General features: G+C 39.9%; 1 protein-coding gene across 1 annotated transcript; it reads right to left on the bottom strand.

Moving 5' to 3' along the window:
- Positions 1 to 1,184: 1,184 nt before the first annotated feature.
- On the bottom strand, positions 1,185 to 24,362 carry LOC311290829 (uncharacterized protein; the record flags this gene model as incomplete). Its single annotated transcript, XM_084409542.1, has 3 exons — positions 1,185 to 1,508; positions 23,179 to 23,419; positions 24,233 to 24,362. 3 exons carry the CDS (start codon positions 24,360 to 24,362, stop codon positions 1,313 to 1,315), a joined length of 567 nt encoding a protein of 188 aa, XP_084265668.1. The 3' UTR covers positions 1,185 to 1,312.
- Positions 24,363 to 25,103: the final 741 nt, after the last annotated feature.

The raw sequence follows: 25,103 nt of genomic DNA, 5'->3' as shown, positions 1-25,103 counted from the left end.
TTTTTAAAAAACACACAACAAAGGAACTATTTTATGAAATTAAATTCAATTGAAATGGGAAAACAGAAAAATAAAAACCGACTCAACATATTGATAAAAACTCATATTAATAGTATCTCAGTGATCCTAAAATAACACTGATACTGTGACTGAAAATAATGACGTGCATGGATAAATCATTTATGATAAATACTGCAATATTAAAAAAAATGGAAGGTGGAAAAATGGAATTGTTCATTTTGATTTCATGGTCATTTTAAAGGGCAGATTCAGTCATCTGTCACCCTCATGTTGTTTGACTTTCTTTCTTCAGTGGAAGACAAAAGTATGTTAAGTGAAATAGAATGTCAGTCACCACTCATTTCTGTTGCATCTTTTATCCATACAATAAAAGTAAAAAGTGAGTGAGTCTGTCATTCTGCCAGGAAGAAAGAAAGTCATGATGACAGATTTGTCATTTCTGGGTGAACTGTCCCTTTAATTATAAAAAACATTGGATGCATCTTCTTTTTAGGTTTATTAAAGTTTAATATTTTCTTTCAAAACATTGCGGAAGAAGCTAAAAGCCCATTTCAACAGTCAAAACCATTTCTTATGATGTTTTAAAAGCATGTTTCCAACCCCATCTTTCTATTATATCATTTACTCCGACTCAAACCACTGTTGTTGTACAAAACTATTACAACACTGTTTTCGTCAGGTTGAAGTTTTTGGTTGCAAAAAGCACATGGACTAGAAAGTGTTCGTTGAGATCAGTCTCATATTCAACATCGAGACCGACTGCCTTCACTTTTCAAGTAAACATTCCCACTCCCCCTGCTGAACACCTGAGAACAAGACATTGTTGTGGCATTCTGCTCTGTTGTGCTTTATATAGAGACAATTCAAGATAAATTAACTCATACGATAACCTTTACCTTATCTCTGCATGTTCAAAAACAGATTTTAGCGCCTCATAATCTGCTCTGCTCTGTGAAAGTCACACACATCTGAAGTAGCGTATATAATACTTAGTGTACGCAAGAAATCAGAGAACATGCAATTATAATCAAGACTATACAAAATGAACATATGAATAATGAACAGATATACAAATACTTAAAGACGTGTAAGCTATCTCTCACACTAACTGAAACTAAAAGGTCTCAGTGTATCTTTGAACTTAATGCTTGGATGTTCGAGATTGATTGAATAGGTCAGGCACTGCTTGATGGTTTTTGGTGAAGAAAAATGATGCCAGTCTTTTCCTGCCTCTGTTCTTCTTCGCTTTATTGCCGTTCCGTCGAATGAGGGCATCCTGCAGCTTGAGATCTTAAAAGGTGGTGTAGATGTAGACGAAGATGACTACCAGCAGGTTGAGCACGGTGCCGATAATCCCCAGGATTGCCAGAATCCTCTCCTCTCTATCGTTCTCTGGCTCCTCCGCGATGGCTCGACACCTGTGATGATGGCCATGGTGGAGCATGTTTGATATCACTGATCCCCACCTCCAGGGGGCGCTACGCCTGCTGCAGAGACACAGAGAGACGTGATTAAAGACGAGATGTGGAAGACATATTACAAATACAATGGCTGAATCCGAAATCGCCCACTAAACCCTCAATCACTATTCCCTACAGTTCACTTGAAGGAGTGAATGAAAACAAGTGAGCGAATCGGCTGTTCACTCGTTATTGCAGTGCAATATGGGATTGAATGAGTGCACTCAATAATGTCCACAATGGTTTTGGACTTCACTACAAATGGCTGTCCCCTCAGATAATACCCCATTTGAGGGCATAGGGGGCGATTTTGGATTCAGCTATGAAGATTTTTACATTTTCCCACATTTTTACAGTCCCCCTGTGGTAAAAATCAAGCTTTTAATGTTGTTTATATGTTTATGTGGTGTTTTTAATATGCTTTAACACAAACCATGTGTAAATTCATAAGTCGACACCATTGCTGAGTATTTTCTCTTTAAAACTGCTGTAACGACTGAGACAAATCAGACACAAGTATTCGTTATAGTTTAACAAATAATATTTAAAACTCACTCTGGGATCTGTGGTCCCATCCCCCCAACAAGGGCAAGAAGGTCTTAGTTACCATGACCACGATCAGATAAGTTGGTTTTATGGCTGTTAAAAATGTGGTCACATGGTCAAGACAGAGACAATGGGTTTAAAACAGACTTTGCTGCATTAATCTGATCTATAAATGAACATGCATCCCAGAAAATTGTGTGAATGATTTACTGTCTTGTGTAGTGTTTTTAATTCTACAGTTTTTTTGATACTGTGTATTTTATGATAGAACCAACGGTCAATGTAACCTCACCTATACCATGTTTGGTCTCTATAAACCAATCCAGCTGCACATGCAAATGAGCACGCTTAGAACAAAGATTCATAAATCAACCACAGAGGAATTTTCCCACATGGAAATTCCACCCTTCTCATTGGTCAAGCAAACCCGGAGAGGTGGGGCCTTTCTCAGGCTTTATTAGAGACAAATTCACAGTGACTCTCTCTCTCTTCTTCTGGCTCTCTACTGCTGCTTCTTCGGGTTGATGTCTGTGGGGACCCCCGGCCCAAAGGCCCCGGCAGGCTGTGACCACCGCCTGCTATCCTTTCACTCTCCCAAAGGAGTCAGACTGTATTTTCTTCAATCCAACTCAGAAGAAAACTGCAACCTTGCCATCACTGAATGGGCAACGATCAACTCTTGGCCTTCTCGGTACGTTCAGGGTGCCGTGCTGTCCAGCGTGGCCTCAGCAGGCCCCAGGGCCTCGACTCACAACAGCCATGTGCTCATCCAGGAGAGAGAGGACTCTCTCAACCACAACAGAATCAAGGACAACCTCAGGAGTTTGGCACAATGTCTTATTTCAATGCAGAAGAAGTCCATCGCAACTCCCACCATTTGCTCTGCGTGTCCTCTCCGGCCCAGGGCCAGCAGGCCACAATCTGCACTCCAACCAGAACAGAGTCGAACTAACCATGCAAGTTCATCATATCTTCTTCATCCAACGGAGAAGAAAACGATTGCAACTTCAATGTTTGACACTTAAAGGAAACATCATCAACATCCTTAGAGACAACGTTATCGGGAAACCCAGCCCAGATCAACGTGTGATCGTCAACGAGTGGATCTCTGAGCTGAGTGAGTGAGTGGAGACAGGGCTCATTTGCATATTCATAGAATCGCGCATACTAAATGAAGCAAGGGTGTAGAGTTACATTCAAGCTATTTTAAGGCATGAAGAAATTTTTTTCTAGGAAAAAAACACTTAAATATGTCATTTTAATGATCAAAGATGAGTTTTAAGGGATACAATTATTGAGGGGGACTTTAAGAAAAACTGAGGCCAGTTTGCTATAGTCTTGTAACTCACATTGCAAATTAGTAATTCACAGGTTGTTGCTGCACATTTGAAAATAATGAGTTGTCAACATGTTGCTGTGTAGTTGCAAGCGAGTTCTGGGTGGTTGGTAGAGCATTAAAGGAATTTCCCTTGTGGTCATTTTGAGTGGCTCAATATCACGATATGCGATATTATCTGCATTTCAAGTGTTACGATGTGCTCAGAGGGCACGAAGACGAAGAAGATTCAAAAACAAAAACAGGCTTTATTAATAATCCAAACACACAGGAGAATAACGCAAACCACACAATGCATAAACGAGAACTGACCAAGAACAACTGAAACACAGGGCTTTATAAACAAGGGTAGAACAAAGACAAGTAAACTATACATGTGTGAAACTAATACATAATTATAGAAACAAACGAGGACATAATCAGTAACCAATGAAACCAAAACTAAAGCGAGGAAACGAGAACTAAAGGAAACAGAACAGAATGTCAAAATAAGGGTCCAAATAACAGAATATAAACCTGATGATCAGGCTGGACGAGATGCTTTCTAAGACTGCTGATATTTCACCAGAATCTGCATCCGAAATCGCATACTTCCCTACTATATAGTAGGCGAAAAACAGTGTGTGACAAAAGAAGTATGTCCGAATTCACAGTACTAAAAGCGTAGGCCAAAAGTACCCGGATGAATGACTACTTCCGCTGAGATTCTGAAGTGATTCTGACTAGTGGATCGTTTCGCAGCCTAGCTTATCCCAAGATTCATTGTGCGCCAGTGATGACTGGATTACACTTTAAAATGTAAGTGTTGGGTTTCAACTTACTCGAATATCTAACGCAGGGCCCTAGACTAACATGTGAGAGCGGTGGCACCGGTGCCACCAAGATCTACAGATGGTGGCAAAAAACAATACTACATGTTTTGTCTCTTAGAAATGCACATTAGCTTGAGTTGACAGTAGCAGTAGCTTGAGCTGGGATGCGGATGTACATTTATTTACATTAACAAAAACAGTAACACCATTTGCTCTTTTGTAGTATCATATATTTGTAGTAGAGCATAATAAACACTAAGTAAAACCATGCATGACACCTCATTACCACAGTATGGATTCTATGGTATTTGTTATGATAAACAGTACCCTAAACACTTTTAGTAAATACAAATGCACACAAATACTGTAATTGTATTCCATTACTACTTTAATGCATTTAATACATGACTACGTAATAATATAATCTCACATTTCCGCCCCAATACTGTGCTCACAGTTAGTGTTACTACAGTAAATCCATGGTAATTTCTGGTGATTTGTGGATTTAAAAAACCTTCTTACTGGATTGTTGTGGCACAATTTTTCTCCTGTTTTCTGCGTCAGTATTGTTGAGAATGTCATCGCTGTTTCATTTGGCTTTAAACCAGTTTAAATCACGAGACATTTGTGGTGTATCTCAGAGAACTCGAATACTTCTCGCTGGATCTCTCGCAACACCTTTTTAATGGCGGTCGCGTGAACGAGTAAATGCATTCACTTTAACACTGTCAAAATTACCTGAAATTGTAACGTTAAAGAGCTATTTAGTTTTGTTGGTGTAACCTAACATATTTAGGTTGATTCAGTAATGTTTAACAAATATACACACAGAAATATTCATGCAAACATGAGTCCTCACGTTTGGTGCATGAGTTGAGAAATAGCAAATCTTTAAATCATATGAAGCATTTCACATTTAGCCATACACAACGTTCTGAAAATAGAAATCTCTGGTTTGTAGTTTCTGTCTTGTTTCAGGAATTTACTTCTCCCCTCTAATCTGATGTGATCCACGTGTCAAAGTGAATGTTTTATCATGTATGTTCAGTCTAATCATGAGCGGCCAGTTTTGCCACCTTGTCATTGAACGGCTAATCAGTTGGACAGGAACTGAGCAGATGCACACGCTTTGAGGGCTTCCAGAAAACGTGCCCGGTAAAGACGGATCTCCTCAGGTGTTTGTTAACTGTTTTCTACTTTTTCTTTTCCTCACAGAAGATGGCTGGAGGTCAACAGCACTGAGCCAAGCAGCTGTTGCAGTAGCATAAGGACCCATGAGAGCCTGTGAGACAAGGCTGTCACCCTCTCCACTCTGCTGTGGCTTAGCCATTCAGCGGTGAAACACGATTATTTCCAACCCAATTAGGGGGAAATACAAGCGGCACCTCCTTGCTCTAGGCCCAGTCAGAGAGGCACTTGCACATGGTCTGAACGCCTTGCCAGACTCAGAGGGATATTCAACAGCCCTGCGCAACAGTCAAATGGCTTCTAGAAATGAGGGGGAGTGAAAGAAACAACGAAAGAGAAACACAGTGAAGATGGGGAAAGAAACAGATCAGACTGCAAACAACAAATCGTCTGATTTGTATAATCGGTCAGGTGTAAATAGTTCACATAACCACTTAGAAATAGAAAAGAAATAGCACACTTGCTGCACGATTTGAAGTTCATATTCATAACAAGTTTAATACTTAAGCCCTATTTGGACGGGACTAGTTTAACATGGAGAGGTGGGTAATAATTGACTAAAAGTAATAATTACCAGAGCTTCTCTGTGATTTTAGTCCCGTCCGAATGTGCATCTCAGTGATCATTACGGACAATGTCAGTAAAGATTACGCGACTTTTACCTTCTAGAAAAAGGTCTGGAAAAATGACCTCAGGCAATACTAATCCCATGCGAACAGACCCGCTGTAAATATGTACGTAAATATTTTGTCATTTCATGTTTAAAAGCGATTTTTCCAAGTATGGAGACGCTTGAAAAAGCATTGAGTTGCGTTCGAGACTCTGGGACGAGTCTCTGGCAGAACTCGAGTGTTTTCCACACACCATTCAGATCAGAAAGAAGATCGACAGCACTTGTTAGAGGCACGAAACATCTTTTAGCGTTAGGTAAGTGCCTATTACCAACACAATCCAATCTCAAGTTAATTAATACATCGTTCAACCGGACATAACTGTTTTCTATACATATAGTTCATATGTGTTTGCGCACGTGATATCAGGAAGCAGCGTAATACACACATGATATCAGGAGTGACGGCGATGCGCAAATGGAGTTACTCTCCCACTTCTGCTAGTTTTACTGAGATATCTTATCCCGTGCAAATCGGCCATTAATATTACAGACGTCCTGTGGTAAAATTGCATTACTCCATCTACCCTTGTAAAGTTAATCCCGTCCGAATGTGGCTTTATGGTTTGAATCCCTCAGCAATAATAGTAGTAGTTTGCTTTAGCAAAAACGACCTAAAATGTGACCAACCGCAACAGAGATATTCTTTTATAGTCCTCGTAGCTCTACATGTACGGTACAATACCCGGTTGAGGGACATGTTCACAGTCCAACAGCACGTATGGCTCTTGAAACTGGAGGAACTCCAGTGCTGCGTTGAGTCAGAATTTAAAAAAAGCAGAGAATAAAAAAGAAAGCATGAGAAAAGGTGGGGGTGGACGATTAGGCGAATGAAAGCTGGGTCGGGTTGACTCACACTGTGCAAGCCCAACAGCCTAAAACCACTGTCAGAAAAATCAGCATCTTCGGATGAGCTCAATGAGTCAACCATCTTGTTCTATCCATTGTACTAAACAGCTTCTAAAATTAATATAACACTGGAAAGAGACAAAAGCAGCACTAGTGCTTGAAGCCAGGATGAAGAGTTTCTGTTACAACAGGGAAAAAGCATCAAATCCCCAATTTTCATTTATTTTGAACAGACATAGCGCAAATCTATCTATCTATCTATCTATCTATCTATCTATCTATCTATCTATCTATCTATCTATCTATCTATCTATCTATCTATCTATCTATCTATCTATCTATCTATCTATCTATCTATCTATCTATCCTGTGAGTGTATCTTCAAAACTTTCTTGACAAACTTTCTGTCTTTTTCTAGTTAAACACTTTTTGATTCCAGTCAGTGAAAAGTCAAATTCAGAACATCATCACTAAACTGACTGTGTGTGTTATTGTCTACACTGAATCAAACAGATTTAATCTGTGTATGGATTGATTGTCCTAATAGTAATAGCACTACTCCAACATCTTATTGAACATTGAAAAGGCATCATCAGCCAGAATGGTCTAGCCATAGCTAAAACATATCAGACAAAACTGTGAGAGATTGTGAAAGGAATACAAAACAAAATTGCCGTCCGGAGAGGGTGAGAAACCAGGCCAGAGCTCTGTTTGAATTCAGAATGAATATTGAATACAGAAGTCCAGTGGTACACATTCAGCTCAGTCCACAAAGCATGCAATAGTGATAACCTTTCAGACATGCCCACATTACAAGAGCCCACTCTGCAATATTAATATTATAAGGGATCGCAAAGAGCCTGTGTGTATGTTTAATGTGGTTAAATTTAGACCCAATCTAAGACATGAACATGACACATACCTGTAATGAGAACCCACTTCCCAGCATTAATGTGTACACTGACATATGAATCATGTTTAACAAGATGGAAACGGTATGCTAGTCTTTTCTTTGTTTGAACTTTTGAAAAGTTTTCAGTAAAGGAGCAGATGGGTGTCATGCACAAAACAATTGTCCACACAGAACACGTTTTTCCATTGCTTTTGCAATGTAAACACACACTGGATGTGTTTGACCATTGTGCTCACACCATGGTTTCACTACAAATAAAACCAAACCAAAAAAAACATGGTTAATAAAGCATGTTAACCACAAATTAACCATGTTTTTGCTAAACTAACCATAGTTTAAACATGGTATTTTTTTGTAAAACTGTGGTTATACAAATGGTAATCAATCCACAAAACCAAACAAAACATGGTTACTACACTTTTACTATGGTTCATTTTCGTAAGGGCATCTTTTGCACGACAAGTTGTTCTAAAAACACAGCACTCCAGGTAAAAGAAATGCATCTCTTGTTTTTAACCGCAAAATATTGATATTGACTGAAAATGTTTGATTACGTCACATGCCTAGTCAACAACAAACTTTTGCGTCCACTACAATCTGACCATCTATCAATATTGTTGCTCGAATTTGGCACTTAATAATAAAGTTTAATAAAAATAATGAATGTAATAAATCATTCACATGTATTATTTTTGCAGATGCATTTGTTGTTTCTCATTTGCAGATGAGAGGATGCTGATTGACACCTTGACCTGTGTGTGTGTAATAATCTATGAACTGGCTTTTTTCATTTTTTATATTGTTTTCTGTGGTCAACTGATGACGTTCGCTTGGTTTTTAGATTTTAAAACATCAAAATGAATAAGTAATAGGCTATTTTCTACCCTGGTTTTGAGCCTAGCTCCTGAAACGCTCGGTTTTTATGGGCGTGCCGTATTGAAGACTTGTAAGTAAACGCCCACTGCTATGATTGGATAACAGTTTTGCATATTATAATGAGTTTCATGTAATGCTTGAATCGGTGGGCGGGGCTAAACAGGCAGTGTTGAAGTAGGCGTTGATCTTCTTCTGCGGAGGCGGGGTTTGATACCATCCATCAATCCATCTTCTTCCGCTTATCCGGGGCCGGGTCGCGGGGGCAGCAGTCTAAGCAGGGATGCCCAGACTTCCCTCTCCCCAGACACTTCCTCCAGCTCTCCCAGAGGAATACCGAGGCGTTCCCAGGCCAGCTGGGAGACATAGTCCCTCCAGCGTGTCCTAGGTCTTCCCCGGGGTCTCCTCCCGGTGGGACATGCCCGGAACATCTTCCCGGGAAGGTGTCCAGGAGACATCCGGAAAAGATGCCCAAGCCACCTAAGCTGACAATGTGGAGGAGCAGCGGCTCTACTCTGAGCTCCTCCCGAGTGACCGAGCTCCTCATCTCTAAGGGATCGCCCAGCCACCCTGCGGAGAAAGCTCATTTCGGCCGCCTGTATCCGGGATCTTGTCCTTTCGGTCATGACCCACAGCTCATGACCATAGGTGAGAGTAGGAACGTAGATTGATCGGTAAATCGAGAGCTTCGCCTTGCAGCTCAGTCGACCCTCTGTCGATCTCCCGTTCTATCCTTCCCTCCTTCTACCTCAAGATACTTGAACTCCTCCACTTGAGGCAGGAACTCTCCCACAACCTGAAGTGGGCAAGCCACCCTTTTCCGACTGAGAACCACGGCCTCGGATTTGGAGGCGCTGATTCTCATCCCAGCCGCTTCACACTCGGTTGCAAACCCTTTGACCTCATAGATCCCCACTTTGAAAAACCTGTCGTTCGCTGTGCCTGGTGTGAATAAAAGCTTTTATTGGACTAACAAGGAAGTTTTCAGTTCTGAAACTACAGGATATTCTTATAGTATGATGACCTCTAATATGTCAAAAGCTCAAGGAAAATGTTATTTCTCACTTCATCACCCCTTTAACACTAACCCCCCATATTAGGTAATATAATATTCCCGCCACTATTTCTGCCATAATTTTAAGTCGCCTTAGAAAGTACTGTAACTAAGGTGCAGCATTGGAGAGTTCTGCCCCACATAAGCTGTTACCCCTTAAAGGTGGCTTTTTCCTTAAAGTGTATTACATAATACATGACAAACAACAGGTAAGAACCTTTAAAATAGAAATGCATTCAAAACTCCTGAATCCAGTACCGTCCATCTAACGGTTAATATTTAAACATGTTTCCACTTTTTTATATCTAACTCACTGTCACTCCAAGCTTTCTACCCGTCCAAAAAGACATTTGACAAAACTCAGAAGTGACTCATTCGGAAGAATCGGTAGTGGCTGAGGTTTATTTTTAACCATGTTTGATCTTCAGCACATTTCTGAGCAGATTGTGTTGTGCGCCTGTCACAATACACCAGGCTGTTCTTCAAAGATTGCATTAGAGCCAACAGCAAAGCGGCCAGTCAGTAAACACGGTTATTCTTTTCACATGCAAAGTTACGGAAGCCACAGCAGGCAAAATAAAACATGTTTAATTCTAAAGACCAGAGAGATGGTGGGAAATGGTAATGAAGATCCACTTAAACCTATCAAATCTAGTCTGATTCAGATTTCCTCATCGTTCTTCTGAAGCATGAATCAAGTGTCCTCAGGCGATATAGAACACTTTTCAGGAAGTAAAACTGGACAATTACTTCCTCACACATCCTGAATTATCCACGGCCCCTTAATGACGATAGAAACGTCTATATGTATTGTGAGCGGAGAGCATCACACAACTCCATGTCACTAATAATCAGGACGTCTGAAGCGGTGCCAAGCTTCCAAAGGCACTAATTGGCACATAAATCAATCAAAGTAATTAATAGACTTGAGCTTCACTGGACGTGTGCCCTTATTCTCATTAATTTAGTGCCGTACGTAAGCCCGGGTTAGTGTCGGTGCCCAGACTTCATTTCAGTCCAAAAAGAGCTTAGCATGAAGAGAAGGTCACAGAATGAGAAATTCCCAGTCAAACTCTTCAGATAAAAGACTGCACGCTCAATATTTGCATTACAAATGTTAGTCATTTGGTTTTATGTTTGTTTCCCTACATAAGTCCCAACAACAACACCACGAGTCTGACATGGATACGTCTTAAGCTGAAAGACCTAAAATAGCAAAGCCTCGTCCCTAATGGACCGTCTAGCCCAGTTCTGTCTGCCTTCAATGTGACTGTGCCGGTCTGCTCCCTCCGACCATCATTTAGAGACGAGTCTGGGACATTCCAGGTCTAGATATCCCCAAACACCTCTGTCTCAAAACCAGGTTGGGCTCACCTCAACAAGTTCACTTTCCTCTCATCATGATTCAGTAGCACCTTCGCAGAAAGTCATTGAAACTTTTGAACCACCTGGACTGAAATCCATCAATCATCAGTTTACCCCATTTTACTACATATTTATCCATTCAGAGCTCGTCTATGGAAGCTTATTTCTGCCATGGAATAAAATAAAATAAAAGTTCTCACAATTCAGATATTTTTAAATCTAAAAATCTGCAAGATGCAAGATACAAGATACAAACTCGAGAAACTCAAGAAAAAAGTGAGAATTGCCAGTTAAAAACTTGGAATAGCAAGAAATAAAGTCAGATTTGCAATATATAAATTCACTGTTGCAGAGATACAGTCCAAACTGCGAGATATAACCTTGCAATTCTGATTTTTTTTTTTTAAGTCAAAATTGTGATATGACAATTGTGAGAAAAAAAGTAAGAATTTCCATTTTTATTTATTTTGTTCCTTGGTGGAAAAAAGCTTTCATTCAGATATGCACAAAAAATAATGCAAAAAAAGTAGCATCAAAATTATGAATACATTGTTTTTATGCTGTTCCTCATATCTGCTCTTGTGTGGTCTCTTCGTATCTGCATATTGCATAATTACACATCTTCCACATTTTCTTCTGCATAATGCCCTTTGTATGTTCTCTCTGCAGTAGAGGGCGGTGGGAAAGTAACATGATAAAGTTATATAACAGGAAGGTTTGAAAACCTTCAGCGATTTGGAGGTAGTCAGAAATTACTGTGATTTCATTGGATTTGAGGTTTAAATTCCCAAAAAACAGCGAAAGGACGGACTACTCCTCAGTTGATGTCAATCAACCATTGTGCAACCATTACACTCATTTCATTCAATTGGTAACATAAATGTAGCCTGGTAATACCAAACTCTGCTACTTCGCTTTGCTTCGTAGACAGAGTCTGGCATGGCATAATTGAAAAGCGTTTTCTTTCTCGCGCTTGTCTGAAGTTTAAAATCATTGGTTCCCGTAAGCCAATCACATAACGTTTGGTTATGGCGTGTGTTATGCGCATGCTCAGCCGCATCTAACTTCCACTGTAAACACATGTATGATGCGAAAACAAAACCATCGAGCGAAATACCGGAGTGAACATGGCTGTGAACGACTTTTGCAGATTATGTGAAGTAAATCTACGCATCCACGGTACAATCAGCGTCTACGTCACGGCTCTCAGCCCGCCCTCTGTTCGTTGATTGGCCGGCTGTTTTCAGGCCGGAGGAAAACGGAAAGCTATTACGAGCATAGATATCATATATAAAGGCTAGATGTCTCGTGCGCGCTGCTGGCCAATGGAGGTCGACGTCCGCACGTGGCGGCCATCTTGCCACAGTGCGCTCGCTCACTGTTTAATGGTGCAAATACTTTAAAATAACCATAACTTTCTCAATTTTCTACCGATTTTCAAACGGTTTGGTTTGTTATAAACGTCAGAGATGTAGTTATGAGACTACATTCATACACTGCATACATATGAAAAATTATAACATACATGTTCAAGCATTCGGAATTATAGCCACGTTAATAACGTTTGTAAGAAACCAAACCGTTTGTAAATCCGTCAATATTTCAGCGAGATATGAGGATTTGTGTGCATGTTGATCATTCACCTTAATGCACAGAGCACTGAGACAAGATGGCCGAACGGTGATGCCGGAAGTGACTGCGCCATAAGACATCTAGCGTTTATATATGATATCTATGATTACGAGTACAGAAGCGAAATGAAATTGAGCGGAAGTAAGAAGTCTGACGTAGTCAGGCTAACATAAATGCACCAACTATTGTATAAAATATTGCTTTAATGGAACAAAAATGGTAGGCTATAGAAAAAAAATGCATGCAAACACACACACACACACACACAAAAAGTATATATGCATGCCTATTCACACAGGACTAGTTATCTAAACTATTTTTGAGTTTCAGTTCTTATCACCCAACGTCTGAACTTTGGCATGAGAACTTTTTCTGCACATATAAATATTAAAGTCAGATTAAACTATTAGTGACTATTTACATTTAGCAGTCATGGGACAGACCAGAGCATGCGTGCAAGCTGTTTGAGAATGAGAAATGTTCTGTATAAGTGCTTCTAGGAAATGTTTTTTGCAGTGTTTCTAGGTAATTGGATTAATTGTGTGGGGGGGGGGAAGAAAGGAGATTTGGAAGTGGAAGACAATGAAAGTAATGATGGAGAAAAGAAAGAAAAGAGATGGCAGCACTTGGAGAGACAGACATGGATGCGATCTGAAATCCACCCACTGCATTGGAATGACGAACGCTGAGTTTCGGGTGATTGCGTAACAGGAAATAATGAGATTACTCTGGGTCACTGAACCGAGTCCATGCTGAAGACCTTCAGGCTTGAAGAAAGTGAGAGAATTTCACAATGAGAGTCCCTGTAGAAAACACAGTCTGATTGACACGAGGCCTTGCTGTTTAAACCTTTTCTCACTCTCAGCCAGAGAAGGGCCTGTTGTATTAGTCGAAAGCATGTGTTAATGTGAGTGTCATGAACACTTCACTAATGTGTCCATAAGTTGCAGAGCACTCTCTCACATGCTTCACAAACACATCTCTCTCTCTTTTCCTGTATCACACTCACACACACACACTCACACTCACAGACACACACACGCACGCACACACACACAGACACACGCACACACACACACACACACACACAGACGCCAACGCACACACACACAGACACATGCACACACACACACACACACACACACACACACAGACACACACGATGATTCACATTGCTATGGTACAGTAAATACAGACTTGAGCATTTGTATTTACTCTTTCTACAAATGAATGTCCTTGTTTTCCTGAGGGCAACTTATAATGTTAGTATAGCTTGCATATGAATATTCAGATGTTAGATTTTAGGGCTGTAGTACTCGAGTCCGGTCTTGGACTCGAGTCCGGACTCGAGACCGTTTTTCTATGGTCTCGGACTTGTCTCGGACTCGCTGTAATTCGGACTCGGACTTGTCTCGGTCTCGGCCACTGGTCTTGCCAAATATGGCTTTAGGTCTCGACCGAGTCCAGGTGTCTTTATAATGTTCCTAGTAAGCACACATACGTCGCCGCGATATTAAAACAAAATATTATTGGAGGGAAAGTGAAACACTGGCCAGTGGCCACCTAATAACTAGCGATGGGCATTTCGGCTCTTTTTCGTGAGCCGGCTCGTTTGACTCAGCTCACTGAAAAGAGCCGGCTGTTTTGACTCGCAAACGGCTCTTTAAAAAATAAATGTTTAAATAAACTCGCCTAAAGTCCACCGCTAGTGCAACGTGAATATTCACATTTTTAATTGTCCATAACAAACCGAAAACTTGCCTGCTTGCCTTGCACATCTAGATGATCTAATTAATGGGCAAAGTTTTCCGACTTTTTTCTTACCTTCTTTTTCTTACCAACCGCCACCCACCCGGATTTAATTAAAATATTATTTTTCGTCTCGTCATTCGTCCGATCCGCGGTTTATCCGCATCTCTAGTGTGTGTGTGTGTGTTGGCTCGACCCTCATGCAGTTTAACTGGTTGACATTGCGTGTATTGACAGGCTGATCATACAGTCGAAACGAATGTGTGTGCTCCTTTAGGCTTATAGGCTATAATCATTTTTTTTTTTTTTTTTTTTTTTGAATTAGTCAATTATTTTAAATACAATTCAAATCATTCATTATTTAATTATTACATAATGATTTAATTTCTATAGGCTTTATTTTTTAGCAGACTTTTTTTTTCCTGTCCTGGACTCGGTCTTGACTCGGACTCGAACCTTTTTGGACTCGGTCTTGACTCGGACTCGAACCTTTTTGGACTCGGTCTTGACTTGGACTCGACTAGTCCCGGTCTTGGACTTGTCTTGGACTCGACAAAGGTGGTCTTGACTACAGCCCTATTAGATTTTATGATCATATTCAATCATCTTTCTGAACCAATTTGCCTTTTTGCAACCATGCATTTAAGACCTGGCATTTCATTCTTCCTTGTGTGGTGCATTTATTTACTATCTTTTTACTATTTTAAATTTATTGGCCTTTTTCTAACGTTGTGGTTCTTCAGTTTTATGGGGTTTCTGTTAAAGATGAAGTCTAGAGTGATTATTAACTGTGCTCATTCGCATACAGTATTCCTGTGGTTTTGGGTTAATGTGGTTTACGTTTAGACTGTAACCTTTAGTAGGGAAGAAACATGTTCAAGTAAGCTGTCGTTTAGTTGTCTTTTGATGAATTTACTTTGGTTTCTGTCATAATATTCAGAGGTTATGTTTGATAAAAGATTAAAACAACTGTATAGATGTTCAGTTTTTTCTTTCTCTCTTTACAAAAAATGTACCAGTAACTAACCATAACTTTATAAACATTGGAAAAAAGTGCCTCAAGATTTTTGCTCCAAAACACATTTACCGTAGTGCATGGTTTGTAAGCTTTTACATTTCGATGTTTTCATCACATAAGCAGCTCCATATGTTTGACTTTTCTGACATGTAAACTTGCTGGGTTGCTCACTTGGTACAGTATTGCACTCGCGATGTGAAACACGAGTCATGAATCATGACAAAAAAGAGCTCAACGACATGTACAGTCTTTGGAGAAAGAAAAATGGTCCAAAAATGGCGAAATATTAAGTGGTCTTTTAATGGCCATTTTAATCACAAATCACTGGTCAAGAAATTGGCAAGAATTGCACAAATACTGTAGATAAAGTAACTTACTATGGAATAGAAATGCCTTTTCTCTCAATGTTTAAGAGTGTGTAAACTTAAAGTCTCCCTGTAGTCAACAATTTGTATCCCTTCATCTGATCACCAAAATGACATATTTAAGCGTTTTTTCCTTGAAAAATGTTCTTCATGCCTTAAAATAGCTTAAATTTCCACTTAACACCCTTGTTTCATTTAGTATACGGAATCCTATGAATATGCAAATGAGCCCCGCCTCCACTCACTCACTCAGCTCAGAGATCCACTGGTTGACGATCACACGTTGATCTGATTGGTTAAGGTAGTTTGTGACGTCAGAAACACCAGCGATTTCAACCCGTGTTTTTGAGAGTCTTTGGTTCACTGCAGTTTTAAGAAGAAAATACTCAGAAATGGTGTCGACTTATGAATTTACACATGGTTTGTCTTAAAGCATATTAAAAACACCTCATATATTTGGACAGCTTTGTACTGGAAGAAGAGTCAGTTGTTTCACTCAATATTGATGGCTTCAAACAGTTCATGACTAGTTGAAAAATGTTCGTTTGAGTTTAATGTGAGACCAAATATTCATTATAGGGTTCAAATCTGGACTCAGACCAAGGCCAAAGCATTGTTCTCAAGCAACTTCTTGGTTGTCTTTGCAGTTTGGGCATTGTCTTGTAGAAAAATATCATCTGATCATTACTCTTTAGATATACAACAAGACCAACTTGTCAATTGTGTTATTATATTTCTCAGCAGATTTTGGAAGACGCTGCTTTGGAGCATCACCATTTCATTAATCTCTCCACACACAACTTCCCATATTCTGCCAAACAACATGGATCCGGAACGGATCTTAAACCTATAGGTTGAAGATTTTTGTTCATGGACCAGGAAATAAAGTAAAAAATTACTGATCAATTATGAAACCTATTTACACAGTGTAATGAAGTTCAAAAATGTATTTATGTTTTATAGCAGTAACAGTGTCTGTATCATTGTGGATTTCTGAACGGGAGTGGATAGTTTTAAAAAGAGACTTTGAGAAGACAAACTGTGTTGAGATCCACATGTTTGCATGTTACAAGGGAAAAAGGCAGGTTTTCTAATTATAATTCTAATATTTACAGGCGTCAATAACTTCACACAATCACTCGAGGAGAGCGGAGACTCAATGATCAGAGACTCTCATAAAGATGTCATAAATCTGTCCATGGACAGTAAAATCTGTGTTAGATACACAGGGTTTTTCCTGGTTCAAAACTAGGCGGAGGTGGTCAAATCCTGATCATGTATTTTAATAATAAGATAATTGAACTTGCATTTTTCGTATACCATCATAAAGCCTATATACTGTGTTTCCCACAGTATTTTTTGAAAGAAATTTTTTAACATTTTAAAGATAAATTCATTAATCTGGTGCACTTTGAGTCACTTCTTTTGGCAGAATTACATTTCCTTAATAGCCTAAACAGAGACTTTGCTCCCTCCAAACTTAAATTGTCAATGTTTCATTAAATCACTGTTGGAAAACACTCTTATCAGAATAATATTTTTACCTTTATAAAGGGCTCCATCTTTCATTTCAAATTCTTAAATTTGATCAATACATTCAATTAGAATAATAAGACACTAGTCTGTTACCAATCAAATTAAATCATTTACATTGAAAAAATACAACTGTATTAAATGAGATTATTAATTGAAATATTTAAAATTCTCTTTCACTTGGTCCTTCAAAAAAACAAAAAACAAAAACAAAACAAAAAAACCCTGTCCCGGACAAGTGTTAATGTCGAGCCCTGATATGTTTTCCTTGATTGGTTTTCCCTGAAGAGTTACGTTGAAAACGAAAGTAAAAGAGTGACGCTCGTTCATTGCGTTTTACCGTGATGAGAGTTCCGTGTCTTTATTAAAATCAACACATTATAATATTGTATCTGTCATGCACCCTCGATTAATTGGAATGTTATGTTTTTATTACTTGACCCGCCCGACCCGCAGATTATCCGCGATCCGCGCAGCACTATCGGCAAACTATAGGGTAGAGTGGGGGAAAACGCCCCCCTTAAGGAAAATGTGACATTACAGTGAAACAAAACATAAATGTGACTAGAATTGCCATCCCGGTTTTGAGTGACTATGGCAGGAGTTATTCACCAAATATTAAAATTGCTCAGCCTTCATAATTAATTAGTATTTTGACTGAAAATATTTTTGTACAAAGGGGGCGTTTTGCCCCAGCGGTGGGGTAAAACGCCCCCCAGGGTGGGGTAAAATGCCCCCTTTCTTACCAACCAGTTTACTTCATAGATCAACAGCAAAATTAACAAACAATAGTTTTTAATCTCAAAAGTAAAAGGCAAGTAATATATCAACATGTATATATATTAATATTTATTTCAGCAATGTCCAAAACAGCCAAATTTAACTACCTTCCATCAGCAAGCTAACTTTGCTAGCAAGCTAGCTAGTTAATGTTCACTTGAGGTAATTTTTTCATGTTTTGTTCAAATATTTTTATTTTACCACCTAGTTATACTGCATTAAGTGTAAATCAAAGGATTTGATAGACAGAAATATTTTGTTATAGTAATTATGATAGAGAGAAACTATGCCCCCTGGGGGGCGTTTTACCCCTCAGCGTAGGGGGCGTTTTACCCCTCAGCGTAGGGGGCGTTTTACCCCTCAGCGTAGGGGGCGTTTTACCCCTCAGCGTAGGGAGCGTTTTACCCCACAAGCTGTGTAAAATATAATTCTATTCCTTATAAATAATATATGATCTCAAACTACAGACTTCACTATTCATCTATCATACATCACTGTGATATCCTGCAGAACAATATTCTCTTAAACACTTATTTACTAATATCTGAAAATTATAGCATTTACCCTGTAATCCTCTTCTCTTCAAATATGTTGCTGGTGTCAGCTTCTCCATAGAGATTTGTATATCCCCGTTATCAACGTAGTGCATAGCAACAGTAAAAATTTATCTTGACTACTTTTAGTGGTTATTTTGGGAAAAACAGGTGGGGGCGTTTTACCCCAGGGGGGCGTTTTCCCCCACTCTACCCTACGGCTTGAGAATGGACACAGGCCGGGAACCCGCAACAGAACCGTCACGGTGGAAAAAGTGTTTCTGAGCATGTGACTGTCTGTCCGAGAGCCGGAGGCAGCACAAAATTTGACGGAGGCGTCATAATTCTCTATGCAGGAAAAACCTGGATACAGGTTTAGGCTAGTTTTACAGACCTGATATTTGGGTCATCCTACGTCTAATAGAACCGACAATTTAATAGTTATGATCATTCAACATCCTTCACAATCCACATCTAGCCTGGAAATCCAGACCTAAATCTGAAAGATTAATGGTCTGGCGTTGACTAATGAAAATCGGCCAGCTCGAGGGGCGGCACCAAGCATGCGTTTGAAAATCCCACTGCACGCAATTGGATAACACTACGACCAATCACAACAATAAACCCCATATGCTTAGCTACCAGCGGAGCTAACTGGTAGATTAGACTCTTGCCGTATCCGGTCGGCAAAACAGCAAAAACGCCCTTCCTGCAAAGGAGCGATTCGAGCGCCGTCTTCTGTTCCTCTTTTAGATAAAAAGCCAAGTCTAACTCGTTCATTGTAGCGGCCAAAGCCATTTCAAACAACTGGTGTTCATCCATAGCCATCTTGCAGTGTTTACTAATGACTTCGACGTCACAGCGCTGTCGTCATCTGTTTATCTCACCTCTGGCCCGCCTATATCAGATAACCCGATGTGATTGGTGCAGCTCAGATTGAGGGGCATATTTAATGAGCATAATTACTCGACGCCAGAGTAAACTCGCTGAGCAAATTCAACTTGTGCTCTCGCGAGAACTCTGGATTTTCAGGGAAATCCACATCACAGTTTTGCATAAAATGCAAAAAAATCATTATGGAATCATTCAAATAATGAACCAGTGTAAAGGATTAATTCACCCAAAAAATTTTATTCTGTCATTAATTACTTCACCCTCGTGTCATTCCAAAACCCAAAGACATTCGTTCATCTTCAGAACACAAATGAAGATCTTTTTAGTGAAATCTGAGAGCTTTCTGTCTCTTCACTGACCGTTTACGCAACTACCACTTTCAAGCCCCAGAAAGTAAAGACATCATTAAAGTAATCCATTTGAATTCAGTGGTTAATCTCAATTTTATGAAGCAACGTGAGTGCTTAGTTTGTGCAAAACATGGTATTTACGACAAGCGTTCATGACGCATGCATGTTGATGCGGGAGCAGACGTTGATGCGGGAGCAGACGTTGCGTGAACATGCGTCTGAGATTAATATTTTCTAAATAAAGTGGTCAATTATTTTGCTTTTGCACAACCAAAGAATTCGCGTCGCTTCATAATATAGAGGTAAAGCCACTGGAGTCACATGGATTACTTTAATGATGTCTTTAATGATGTCTTTTCTCACTTTAAGGATTACTTTAATGATGTCTTTACTACCTTTCTGGGGCTTGAAAGTGGTAGTTGCGTAGACTGTCAATGGAGGGACAGAAAGCTCTCAGATTTCATCAGAAAGATCTTCATTTGTGTTCTGAAGATGAATGAAAGTCTTACGGGATTAAATGACATGAGGGTGAGTAATTAATGACAGAATTTTCATTTTTCTATGAACTTCTATCCTGGAGCCACAAATATGAAGTGTAGACAAAAAAAAAAAAAAAAAAAAAAAACATGTCCATGATTGCAAGCACATTCAGAAGTAAAGCAAGAAACAGTACAACATGTCATTAAAAAAAAAAAAAAAAACTACATCCTATAATACAGTTCTCATTCTGTGGATTTAAAGGGGTGATGAACTGAGACATAAAATTTTACTTGAGCTTTTGACATATTAGAGGTCATCATACTATAAGAATATCCTGTAAGTTTCAGAACTGAAAACTTCCTTGTTAGTCCAATAAAAGCTTTTATTGACACCAGGCACAGGGGATCTATGAGGTCAAAGGGTATCAAACCCCGCCTCCGCAGAAGAAGATCAAGGCCTACTTCAACACTGCCTGTTTAGCCCCGCCCACCGATTCAAGCATTACATGAAACTCATTATAATATGCAAAACTGTTATCCAATCATAGCAGTGGGCGTTTACTTCCAAGTCTTCAATACGGCACGCCCATAAAAACCGAGCGTTTCAGGAGCTAGGCTCAAAACCAGGGTAGAAAATAGCCTATTAATTATTCATTTTGATGTTTTTGAATGTAAAAACCAAGCGAACGTCATAAGTAGACCTCAGACAACAATATAATTTTTTTTTTTAAAGCCAGTTCATGACCCCTTTAATGATCAAAACAATCTTTTGTATTTCTCACAGCACTAAATCAATCACTGAAGCTCAGTGACCCATGCACAATCCCTGACCCCACGACCTCAAGAAATTCATATTATTAATTAAAGGGATAGTTAAAGGGATACTTCAGCATTTAGCATTAAGCTTTGTATCAGTAGAAAACCTGTAGTATTTTCGAATTACCGTGCTTCCCTCCCTCATATCCCCCTGAGACGAGAGATTTATGTATTTTTTGTCTGAAAAAAATCCTCCGATGACGCAAAAATCGTCATTTTGCGTCATCTGAGGATTTTTTGGCCAGAGGCGAGAGACTACAGCCAGTAGGAGGAGCTGTCCCGCATGTTTTCAACCAGCCCATACAGGGTGGGATCTCACTCACAGAATGTACAAATAGTGTCAGCCATCTTTTTTTGGAAGGTAAGCCAACAGGCTCTTGTTCTGTGGAGAAAGCTGAGTAGTAGGGGTTACCATACATCCTCTTTTTCCCGGACTTGTCCGACCGTCGAGATCGTCCAAAATGTCCGGGATTCAGCTTTTGCTTTCTGCAGTCGCCATTCATTGTTTACATGCACAGCTTTTGTTTCAGTCTAACTGAATTCATTCCGATTGGTGAATCTGAATGTAGTGTTTACATGAACGCTAAACATGGCCCTCAGCCTCGTCCTGCTCGCCACAGTAAACATGATGAATGGTGACTGTAGAACGCAAAAGCCAAATCCATTTTGGGCGATCTCGAAAACCCGGGCAGACTCGTCACAGAGACTCACGATAAAACGGCATCTTTTCAGTTTCGAGTCAACTAGTAGCTGCCCTCTGTAACCGGTAGGCGTGGCTTGGGAGTGGCCTCGTAGGGCAGCGAAGTAAGTGCATTCTGGGAGTTGTTGTCTTTCATCCACATAAGCTAAAAATAAAAAAAATGGGCTTTTCTCAGTCTAGAAAGCTCCAAATTCAAAAATAATTTCACATTTCTACTACATAAATGACCCAGTTTAAATACACATTCATCTTTCCAGAAGTGAAGTATCCCTTTAATGCAAAAATACAAATTCTGTCATTTACTCTTTCTCGGTTCAAACCTGTACTATTTTGTTCTTACATAGAACACAAAAGAAGATATTTAAAATAATATTTTGTTTAAAGTCCCCCTGTGGTGAGAATCCAGCTTTTAATGTTGTTTATATGTATATATGGTGTTTGCCGGCAAATTGCCAGAACGCCTTCTGTGTGAACACAAACACAACCCGGGATTGATGCCGGCATCGATGCCGGGTTGGGGACCTAGTAACATTGCCGTGTTCAGTCCCGGAACGCGCGCTGTGTGAACAAAAGCCGTAATAATGCCGTGTCGTAGTGATGACGCGAGTAGATTTTTACGGGTTGTGTGTGAACGCACTCTCTGATTCCGGAAAATCACTGGCAGTGTGAATGAACCAAAATCAAACGAACCCGGGTCAAATCCCAGGTCACTTTATCCGTGTATTTTCCGGAATCTCTGTGTGAAAGGGGCTTAAGATGCTTTAAGACACATCATGTGTAAATTCATAAGTCGACACCATTGCTGAGTATTTTCTCCTTAAACCTGCAGTGAACCAAAGACAGTCTCAAAAACACGGGTTGAAATCGCTGGTGTTTCTGACGTCACAAACTACCTTGTAACCAATCAGATCAACGTGTGATCGTCAACCAGTGGATCTCTGAGCTGAGTGAGTGAGTGGAGGCGGGGCTCATTTGCATATTCATAGAACCACGCATACTAAATGAGGCGAGGGTGTCGAGTTACATTCAAGCTATTTTAAGGCATGAATAATATTTTGTCAAGGAAAAAAAAAACTTTTAAATATGTAATTTTGGTGATCAAAGATGAGTTTTAAGTGATATAATATTGACTACAGGGGGACTTTAAGTTGGAACAGTTTGGAATGATATGATATTATTTTCATTCTTGCACAAACATTCCCCTTTAAAATCCTGAAATCTCTTTTTTAACTCAATACTCACCACACATTGTACCAGTGGGAAAGCAGAAACTTCCCGTCCTGTTTTTTATTCCGGTGTTGCATCCATGCCTGCAGGAAGGAAAGAACTTGTGGAAACCCCACTCGGCCCTGATCCTGGTCCTGGTCCTGGTCCTGGTGCTGGTCCTGGTCCTGGTCCTGGTCCTGGTCCTGGTCCTGGTCCTGGTCCTGGTCCTTTCTCCTGCCTGGTCCAGTTCTGTCACACACTATCCCTCCCTCTGGTTCTTAAATAGTCCCTCAGTGTTCAGACTCAAGCTCAGATTGTTTCCAGAAGCTCAAAGATCCAGTTACGACAAGCTTTCTTGCTTGTGCTGAGAGAGGAATCTGGTTGACGGTGGTGTTATTTCTGCTGCGAAGAGAGAGAGAACAAGAAGCATGCCTAGGTTCATTAATCTTTCACTGCAAGTGAGTTTGACTGTCCTCGTCTGGCGACGGCGTCCGTCATGTTTGCGATGGAAGTGTTGTCCAGCTTGTCTTGATTGTCCACATCCAAGACAACACAATGCAACTTCCTATTCCAAATTGAGCTGTCAAAATCTCTCAGATAAATGAGTCTCAAAGAGTTACAGAGATGTCCTCTGTATCGCAACGGCTAACTGGATGCCCTGGTCCGAGAATGGAAGACCTGTCCTCTTTCAACTGGAAAGTAAATCAAGTAAAATGAAGAACAGATGGAAAGGACAAGTTCAAAGGTCAGAGGGCAAAAAGCCATGTTTCAGAAGAGAGCAGAAAGGACGTTGGGAGGAGAGAGCACCATTTTTCTCCGGCTTTAAATATTGAAATCCCATCTGACAAAACGTCCAAGGGAATCACAGTATCCACAATCAACGTCCGGAAGAAGTTTAAAAATCCGTCTCCTGTTTCAGACTCACTTGGTTTCACAATCTTTTCAGTCCCGTTTTTAATTGCGTTCAGGTATTTTTCATATTTTTGTCTGGCATCTTCCCTCCCTCCCGAGCTCTCAGTGTTTCTCAGAGCCGCTCACTCCATCTCTCTCTCTCTCTCTCTCTCTCTCTTGCTTTCTCTCCATCAGTTACTTTCCCTCCTCCCGCGCTCCTGGTCTCCTCTGTGTTGCTCTCTCTGTATCCTCCCTCTCTCCTCCTCCTCCTCATCCCTCGGTCCACATGGAAGCTCCCAGAGCGAAAGACAGTAACAGACTGAGTTCATTCATTCATCAGTGGCTGCAAAATCACTCATGCACACAGAACAGAGAAATATATGACACTTGAATGTGATTTCAGAGCGAAATACCCATACGGAAATGTAAAATATGTACATATATGTGCATTTATGTTTTAGGATATTTCATATATGACACAAAATATGGGTCACACATACATAAACATATAGGAAATGTGTATGTGAAAACATGGAATTGTTCCAATTTCTTATAGGTTTCATATATGTACTTTACTTTATGTAAAATATATTACATATTGATATTTCATATATGTTCATGTAACCGTTACATTCATATATTACATTTCCAAAAATATTCCTATATTTTTCCTATAAAGCACTGTAACTGTATAATTTCACTTGTAATGCCTGTATGAACTCATATCTATATGAATACACATTAAGTTTGTGGTGACAATACTGAGATCCTTCAGGTGATTTTTTGTCCTTTGCCTTAAAAACTTTCATGTATGTCACGGTGAGACATTTCAAAGGTCAATATTATTTACACATTGTCATCAAACAAGAGAACAGGGGAGATTTGTAGCTTCCGTTCCGGAGTGTGTTTGGGGATACGCGATGATAGAGACATGTTGTGGTGGCCTGACTCAGCCTCACACACATTCACACACATGCACATCATCTCTGTTTTTCTTTGCTTCTGACTTAACCCATAATCCAACAGTAGCCAGTTGCTTAGCAACTGCCTCCAGGGAGACTTTTTCCGCA

The sequence above is a fragment of the Rutilus rutilus genome (genome assembly GCF_951802725.1).
Source record: "Rutilus rutilus genome assembly, chromosome: 5".
Classification (NCBI taxonomy): domain Eukaryota; kingdom Metazoa; phylum Chordata; class Actinopteri; order Cypriniformes; family Leuciscidae; genus Rutilus; species Rutilus rutilus.
Note: the sequence above shows the minus strand (reverse complement) of the source record. Positions and strands in the feature narration are given on the sequence as shown.